The sequence below is a fragment of the Parasteatoda tepidariorum genome, chromosome 7, assembly GCF_043381705.1.
Source record: "Parasteatoda tepidariorum isolate YZ-2023 chromosome 7, CAS_Ptep_4.0, whole genome shotgun sequence".
Taxonomy (NCBI): Eukaryota; Metazoa; Arthropoda; class Arachnida; order Araneae; family Theridiidae; genus Parasteatoda; species Parasteatoda tepidariorum.
The window spans coordinates 48,500,336-48,510,001 of NC_092210.1; the positions used below are offsets into that span (position 1 = coordinate 48,500,336).

Below are 9,666 nucleotides of genomic sequence, written 5' to 3' on the forward strand. Positions count from 1 at the left end.
TCATCATGACAATGCGAGCTCTCACACATCGACTCAAACAAAGGCATTTCTGACGGAGCGAAAGATCGAACTGATGGGTCATCCGCCGTACAGCCTTGATTTGGCACCCAATGATTTCTTCTTATTCCTACCCATCAAAAATAAATTACGTGGACAACGATTTTCGACTCCCGAAGAAGCGGTTGATGCATTTAAAGCGCATGTTTTGGAGTTACCTCAATCAGACTGGAAAAAGTGCTTTGAAAATTGGTTCAAACGCATGCAAAAGTGTATTGATCATCATGCAGAATATTTTGAAAAACAATAAAATCAATTTCGATCCTACATATTTGTTTTTTCATTATTAGGCCAGAAATATAAATAGCAACCCTCGTATGAGAACGTTATTGGTGAATTATATTTTCTCACGAGAAACTTCCTTATCAGGTTTCTTTTTTTCTCTCGATGACGATCGGAGATGCAGCAATCGCAGGCAGTGAAAATTCTCTGTTATGATTGTTGGGTTAGGGAAAAAATAAAATAAATAAATAAAACCTGACTAACGATGAGCTAGATATGACTTCTTTTAAATAAAAAAAATCCCGAAGAAGCAAATCGCCATAACCTCAATGCCCCATATGGGAATAATTACATTTCAAAACATTTAGAAATGGAAATGACAGTAATTAATTATGTACTTTTCATATACTCGATGTATTATAAGTATCATCATTCCCTACACATTATTAAAAACTTTTTTTTGCACTATTTCGTTTTCGTGGGTTATAAACTAATTTAATATTTAGATTATTAGATAAGCAATTATTATATGATTTTTTACTAACCTTTGTGTTGGTATTTACAGGTAGAGCTCTCGGGCTGAACCTAAGAATACGAATGCAGGATCTTCCTCCGCCATTACATACACCGCACACATCGGGAATACCAGTGCTATAAGTATGAGATATTCATGACAATTTAAGGTTAATTACAGACAAGAAAGATTAGATAAAATATACTTATTTCCCCTTAAAAATACAATTAGCAAAGAAAATAAAATTAAGAAGAAAAATGAAATTACAAGACAACTGTAAAAAATTACGGGACCACCATAAATCAATGGATTTTTTAGTATTAGTATGTAATACTCATTCGAAACGAAATCATAATGAGGTTAAAATTTCGTGTTTGTCAATAATACATTTGTATTATTGATTGTCCTTAATCTCGGAAACCGCCGGAATGTTCGTTTTTTATACAGGTTGTTCCATAGTGATTGGTTTCATTATTATATATTTTTGGAAGTCAAAAAGAAGTTTAAAGAATTAGCATGTTATGAGTCATAAAGAAATACCAAAACAAAGAAAAAAGAAAAATGTCATCGATATTTGAAGAACAGCTAGTGAGAAGCGTGGGATGACAACATAAAAATCTGTTTGTTTGGTTCCGAAAAAAACAGAGAGGAATTGAAAGGCAATTAATAGAAAAGTTTCCAAGCTTTTTTATGCTTTTACATTTTTTAATCCGCTGTCCTCATTAGTAAATTAAGAAAATTCGAAAGCGCTTTTGTCTTTTCCCAGCTTATATATTAATTTATAATTCCAAATGTGTATATTTTTTGTCAAAAATTCTAGAAATGTTTATTAAGGGCAGTAACTATGGAACACCTTGTATATTTGATTGTGTTATATTTAAACTCAGATTTTTCATGAAATTAATTGTAATTATAATTTTACTGCAAACTATATTTAAAGAAAAATATCGCATTGTCATCTAGTGTATCTGACTTTATGTAAGTATTAGCTCTCGATTAAGGGTGTTGAGGTGGATATAAGGTGTTTGGTAAAAAGCGCCCTTAATGTAAATTTTTTGAATCTGTATCAAAATGTAGACAAAAAGTACACATATTAGGGGTCACAGTTTAATTTTTGAATGAGTAATCGGAATGAGACAAGTCCTATTTGTATTATAACCGTCATTGAACAGTCAAACCAATTTTTTTGATTTACGACTACTACTGTTCAACTCCGCAGCCTTGTAATTTTGAACCCAATCCTGAAGATAAAGGAACTCTTGGGTATAGAATTGGGAGAAATTTGCCTTCGTGGAGGACTTTTTAATAGAACAAACCCGCGTTTGCGTTACATAGAGAGAAAAAACACTAAAACCACCAACGGTTAGCGTGACGGCAAGGGGACTCTAACCCATGATTCGTTTACCACTGAGGATATTTCACGTCAGCACTGTGGTCGGTGGGAGTCGGGTGCAGATTCGCATCGACCAGCCATCGATGGTACTCGAACCCGGTTAACGTCATTGGAAGATGAACGCTCTATACCCTGAGCCACCATCACTCTGAAAAGCCTTATTTGAGAAAAGCGGTGGTTTGTAGAGCCATCATGAGGATTAGACAAGTGAGGCATTTGCCTAGATCTTGCAACTCTGAGAGGTTCCTGCAAGTACTATGCAGTCAAGAATTTTTGTTAATAATTATTAAAATTCGTTTTTTTTTACAAAGTTATTATTTTTAACATTAGAAATTCTGAAACATTTTTCTAATTTAAATGATATATATAGATGCAGTAACCTAGGACATGCACTAGGATTTTGAAGAAAGAGTTTTCCACATTTTATTCATAGAAGTTAAAACCAGAAAATGAGATTTTATTTAAAAATTTTTACGTGAATATTAAAGCGGAGATTAATAAAATTTAAAATAATGCTAACGGAAGAAAAATGTCTAACTTATTTGTTTATAAGAATAAAAGTTTTTTTAAAAAAATGAATAATCAATTTTAAGAAACTAGGAGAAAATCTAATTGTTAGAAATACAATTTTTAGGGATCCTACAAAAGGGAAATATTTAAAAGGCCCCCCAAATTGTTCTGGCCAGGGCCTCTCAAAATAGAAGTAGTTGAAAAACCTCTATTCGAAACATCGTCAAGTTTTATTCAGCAATTAAATAAAATTCTGTATTTTTAGTCCTGCCTTCCCCAGTAATAATCCGTTGGGTTTCCACAACGTTTTACTTTCTGATTAAAGTATTAGTTTGCAACTCTTAATGAATATCCCTTTTCAAACTTCATTTTTGAAAAAATTCTTATTAAAAAAATTCTTAAAATACATATTAAGTGCTGACTTCATGATGAAAGATAACGTTAAAAATCTGCTTAGAACTGTGGAATTTACGATTAATAGTTAATAGCTAGAAACATGTTAAATGTTTTGTCCCAAAATATACCTAAGTGCCATTGCAATAGAGATAGACAATGATGTGGAAATGGTGTAGAAAATTGCTCCTCATTGTGTAGGACAATGTTTCCCAAAGTGTGGTGCGCGTACCCCCAGGGGTACGGGAACAGTTTAGCTGGGGTACGCGTTCTTATGCGAAGTATTTTGCAACAAACGAAAATTTCCAAAAATTTCATTTGAAAATAAAGCTAGCCATGAAAATTTAGGATTACGGATTTTTATACTGGCTATTTTTTGCAGAGTTAACAGTTAATAATTAGTGGTGTCAGCAGCCAGTGGTGATATTTAACTTTTGTGCAATTTTTTTATAGTAAAAAATACATTAATTCTTTTATTAGTGGTACACAGCATTACGACAAATTTAGAAAGGGTACTCAAAAGTCATAAGTTTGGGAAACACTGTTGTAGGAGATTGGCATTGTGTGTGAATTGTGTAGGAAATTGCTCCTCGTGATTGCACAAGTGACTACAAATATATCTAGTGCTGTGGTTGATGTTAATCAAGCATTTTAACTGTTATAGTATCTGTAAAATTAAGATTTACTCTCCTTCGTAGATAAATTGTAGGTGTTTGACACATGGGACATTCGAATAGTCATGGAACTAAGATAGAAATCGATAGCGACAAAGAACTAGAAGTTTAAGAATAACTCACCCGTTGCAAGGACAAGTCATCCCGGCTACCGATTTGCAGTTTCCGCATTCATCATATACTTCTGATTCTGGAATGCCACTCATGCCTCCAACACAACGTCCACATTCTTCTTTTGCCATTAAATTTTCTTGCCCTATGGCAAATTGATAAAATTTCAAAGCATTTTTTCTTCTTCAAATAATCGTTAATTCAGTTAGTTAAAATTGTTATATGTAACGCTAATTTTAAAAAAATATGTATGTAAGTATGTGTGTTGTAATAATCCCGACATATTTAATTTAATTGAGCTATGATTTGGGGAAATTTACCAATTGCAATCGTTCAAGAGACCAACATTTTGGAAAAAAAAAAGGATCTCCTTGTTTGCTATAATATGCTTTTTTTTGCAATATTTACCTCGGTTTTGGCTTGGCCCATATGTTGGAGATTTTAAGAGTTGGGGAAATGTTTTACGAAAATGTTTATTTACCAGCTATCTTTTCTGTAAGAACAAAAAATTTCCAAGTTGATATTTTTTGATTGTTTATTGTATAACGTATTCAGTTATTATTATTATTTTTTTGAATAAATTTAAAAATAACCTTTTATTGATAATTTTTTTAAGATTGAAAAAAATTGGATTATACTTCGCTACTTGAGGGTAGTTTAACCCACTATAAGTGAGGTTTGACTAACACGAATAAAAGGGCTACTAAAACTTCTAAATAATGTTGAATGTTGGAAGAAATGTTACAGACAAGAATTATGTCGAAAAAATATCACATATTTATTCATCGATGGAGAAAAACAGAAAAGATTTAAATATAACTTTTTTAAATAATTTTAGTTTGAATCAGGAAGTTTGATACAGTATTGCGAATCAGTAAATTGAATTACACAAACACAATTCTGTAATTTATTATTTAATTTTTATTATTTTATTCCTTGATGGGCTTAAATAAAGGATCAGCATAGAAACTCCTGTCTTCACACGTCCTTTTCAAAACTCAGTTTTTAAAGTATCTCTACAATGTTCTGCTCTTTCTAATCCCGTGTCAGGATTTGCTAACGAGGGGAACGAGGTTGAAAAAACTTAAAAATTTGTCCCTTGTTCTGTTCTCAATGTAGTATTATTACCTTTATTTAAGGGATTAATCTGTTAGTCCCATAGCCTTTTTGAATAGTGGTCTTAATGTATTTGCCTCTTAATAAGAAACATTCTATTTTATTGTCACGGAAAAAAGTTTCTAAAAGTACGATAGAACTTGAGAAATAGAAAACCGAAATTTAATACTTTAATAGTAGTCTATCTTTTGAAGACTGCTACTACCAGGGGTGAAATTTTTTAAAGTAACTTGCCATAGTGCAATCTAAAGTAATTTTACTTTTGATGTGTTGTGTGGGGGAGTTTAATTTTTTATTTTTCTTATATGTTCTTTTACGTATGGTCTCAAAAAGGGAAAGATGAACATTAAAAAAAAAGTTGAAAGTTGCAATTAATGTAGCGGAAATAGAAAATATTAAATTGAGAGATTCAAGAAAACTTTTTTTGGAATAAGTAAGAACAAGTAAATTATGTATTAAAGATAAAGAAGAAATTACAAAAAAATTAGGGTTTACTACACTAAATAAAGTTTCCAAAACCGTTAAATTTGGAAAAACTATAGCACGTGAAATTGATACAGAAGTGTTCAATTGGTTTTGTTCTGTAAGAGCAAGAAATGCTTCTGTAAGAGGATTATATTATATATTTACTAGAAAAGGCACAAGGGGTAGAGCAAAGGTTGGGATTACAGTACTTCCTAACCTCAAATGGATAGATTTAAGAAGAAAAAAAAACCTCACACTACCTTTATGACTATATGTGGTAAAAAAAAATCAGTAGACGCGCGGTACTGAGTAGTGTGGATAAAAGATTTAAATGAGATCTGTGAGCCTGCATTTTTGATTATATGATTTTTTTTTTTCAGTTTTAGGTGGCATCAGAATAAGGGACACCTCAATTCAAGGGACAAATCATCAGGCCCTAGGTGCATCTTTTATTTAAATATGCTACTGTATTTTGTGAAGTTTCCTTTGTTTTGTTTTTTCGTATTGTGCATCTCCTCGATTTTCTCTTTGGAGGGCGTGATTTGGTATGATGCGTCAAAACTCTCTTAATAGTAATTTTGTTTAAAAAAAATAATTAAAAAGTATTTTGAAGTTGAAAGTAAAAGAAGTACTGATTTTTAGTATGTTAATCGAAGAACGCGAAGAATTCAACTTATTTCAACATAGGTAAAAGATAGGCTTCATAACTTCATAAGATGGAGGAAAAAAAAAAGCCTCGTGAAAGAAAAAAAAATGTCGTTGGAATTTATCCCTGATGATTTCTCCTTCAGTTTACTTTTAAATGGAAGATTGACTTAAGCAACTTAATCAGATACAAGCAAGCAGTTTCTCTAAATAAACATACTCTTAACGTATTCGGATTCATAAACCCCCAAAATATAGGGAGTAGCCGCAATCTGGGAAATATGGTTTCAATACTTTGGTCAGAAGAGTTGTTCAAGGTTACTCTTTGCATATTTCGTCATATCTCGCGAACCATTTAAGTAAATAAAAAAAAAATTTTGAACAAAAATTATGAAATTCGTTTTTCCTAAAATAATTTTACGCAAAAAAAAAAACTGTTTTTATAAATATTTATTATTTTTTAATTATTTTATTTAATTATGGTCGCAAAAAGTTTGAATTGTTAAGGTATACAATTTCTTACATCCTTCTAAAGAATGCAACTTTGCAAGACAGAATAAAAAGTTGGAGTGAGATCGGTCATATAGTTCCTGAGAAATCGATTCATAAAAATGCGACTTTCTTAAAAATGACCGATTTCGATCAAATTTTGCATTTTGCCATGTAAAATTTCATTCCTTAAAAGGATGTAAAAATTTGTATGCCTCACAGTTCAAACTTTTTTCGACTAAAATGAAATAAAATAATAAAAAACGATAAATATTTACTAAAAGTTATTTATGCCCGAAAATATTTTTAGATAAACGAATTTCATAATTGTGTGAAATGTTTTTTTCCAATTCGACTCTAGATATGGCGAAAAATGCACAAAGTAAGGTCCGAACTTTGGACCGTTCTCACGATCAACTTATTTGGACATTATTTCCCAGATTGCGGTTATCTCCCATATTTTAGGGGTCAGAAATCTAAATCCGTCGAAAAAAAGGTGTGTTTATTCAGAGCTAGTACGTTTTTGTGTCTGATTTCGTAACTTATAAAATCGTTTGCACTTAGTAACTAATATATTTATAATCACCCTCTCAAATCATTAAGTTTGAGCTCTAAAACGTGAAGATCTGATCATTAGATCAAAAGTTATTCAGGGTGGTTTGTTTTTTATTGTGCACATTGCGTAGATAAGTGTAGCAAAATAATTTTACAGTAAATATGTCTTCAAAAGTTTCGTTTAATAGCTGCTAAAAATTGCAATGAGCTAAGTAAATGCAAAAAGAAATGTTGAAATTTGCATAAATAAACATTTAATGATAATGTAAAGCTGGGGAGAATTTGATGATAGGGGAAAACAGAAGAGTCAAAAGAAGGAATTATATAAAAAGGAGGTCAGAGGCTCTAAAATACCGAATTACTCTCTGATTCGCTCATTTTTTCTTACTGTTTTTTAATTTAAAAAAAATAAAGTGTTTATTTCTAAGTTGAATTCATTAAAATAGTTTAATCATTTTTGTTTCAATGCCACATACAGTCCCTGGCCAAATTATTAGACGCACTATAAAATTCTATGTAAAATCCAAATTACCAGGTGATACAATACTGTTTCATTCTTTTAACGTGACTGAAACAGGTTTGCACTTTTTTGCGCTCGTGTATCACCTGGTTAAATTAGACGATATATAATATAAATTCGACGATTGGATAAATTAGACGATATATTATATAAATATAGAATATTTATTACATAAGGTATTATATTAGTAAGTTATAATAATTGGACTAAATGATTAAGCGCCCTGTAGTGTTTTAATAATTACATGTTTTGCACGAGTTTACATGCAATACTTTTATATTTAAACATACATGTAATGGGTTCAGGAGATTTTTTATATACCTCCTATTTGTATTTATTTTCAACGTATAGCATTACAATGCTAACGAATTGACACACGAACGTAAACAAGTACAAACCGGTTTCAGCCACGTGAAAACAATAAAGCTATATATAGTGAACCAAAACCTGATAATTAAGATTTTATATAGAATCTTTTAGTGCGTCTAATAAATTGGCCAGGGATTGTATAAACAGCGTTATCTATACACGTGTACATCGAGTTTCATGAACATTTTTCTTCTCATTTATTATTGATTTAGAGTAACAGATACTGTTGTTGAAGGCGAAATTCATTAAAACTAATTCAGTAACCTTGTAATTTTTGAAAAAGCATAACAATTTCAAAGTTTTCTTTTGTTATTGAAAACATATGAAAAATGCATATTTGTATCAATGAATGGACTAATGATAAAACTGTAAAAGTAAAAAAAAAATAATAATAATAAAAAAATAAATAAATAACAAGCTTTGCGTGTGTGAAGATAGGCACGTGTGACGATAAAGTTGCACGATCATGCACTCGAAACACTGAACTTGGTCTTACTAAAATTGATATTATTGACATCAATCACTGATTGGAAGACGAATTGTATTCGAACTAAATTTATCGCGTGATTGTCTATTCTGCTATCGTGCGAGAGTTTCGTTCACATCAGATAAGTAAATTTGAAATATGTACCTGGTAAATGACACTTATTTGTGCAATCTTGAAAAGGCGACGTCCCTGTGTGGCAAACACCACACGAATCCGTGAATAATTGCAATCCTGTCGACGAGCACATTCCTCGACAATCTCGATTCGACAAAGCCACTGATTTTGAATTTTCTGAAAGAGGAAGATGAATATTCTTATAAACAAAACAAACGCATAAGCATTTTACTTCATTTACTGAAATTAAGTTGAGTTTCAATTTAATTTGCAGTTCTGGTTCATGCAGCATGATTCAAAACTGGAAGTTGAAGAAGAGGCCTACCGAATCGCGACTATCGAGTCGCATGCGGTTTGAATAGCTTCAAATGCTTCTTCTTATACAAAGTTTACGAATGCTTACAAAGTAATAATAGAAAATCAAGAAATTTTCAAAGAAATTCAGAAGTACCCATTGCTTACTTTGCTTGTTTTTACTCAGATTCAATATTTATTAATTTTATGTCATCACCCACAATCAGTAGATAATCATGTATTGAAAGTGAATCTTATTTTTTCTATCATTATACATAAAATAAGATTATAAAATTCATGAGCATGACTAAATTGTCCTTTATGAGAGCTTCTTATGTTAAATTATTACACATTTGCGATACAAGGGAATGAAGGCCCTCCGTTACAATTGAATCTTAAAAACGGGCTAGCCATCAATGGAATGTAACAAAAAATAAAAGAACAAGATTTTTATAGTAAATCGTGGAGTAGTAAGGGCGCTTTTTCATTACACGACACGATAACGACAAAACGGATCCGATTGTCGGCGAACGACATAGAGTCTAGTAAAATACATGGTCAGCAGCGGAGTGCTTTTTCACTCACCGATACGATAACGATTATGTCGTATCCGACAAGGCGATATCGTTTGTCAGAATTAAATGTCGGTTAGGCAAGCAAGTTTCTTCTCAAATCATGGCGATTTTATTTGTTATTGTGTATCTTTTCTGTTTTATCTCCTCTTTTGATATCATTATT

At 31.4% G+C, this 9,666-nt stretch overlaps 1 protein-coding gene across 1 annotated transcript in view; it reads right to left on the reverse strand.

Annotated features, from left to right (window-relative positions):
• Positions 1–9,666, reverse strand: part of LOC107437428 (uncharacterized) — a gene marked incomplete in the record, with an annotated part of 88,316 nt that overhangs the window by 42,882 nt on the left and 35,768 nt on the right. The window contains 3 exon segments of the mRNA XM_071183391.1: positions 825–930; positions 3,887–4,019; positions 8,665–8,811. Of these exon segments, the coding sequence (XP_071039492.1) occupies positions 825–930; positions 3,887–4,019; positions 8,665–8,811 (386 nt within the window).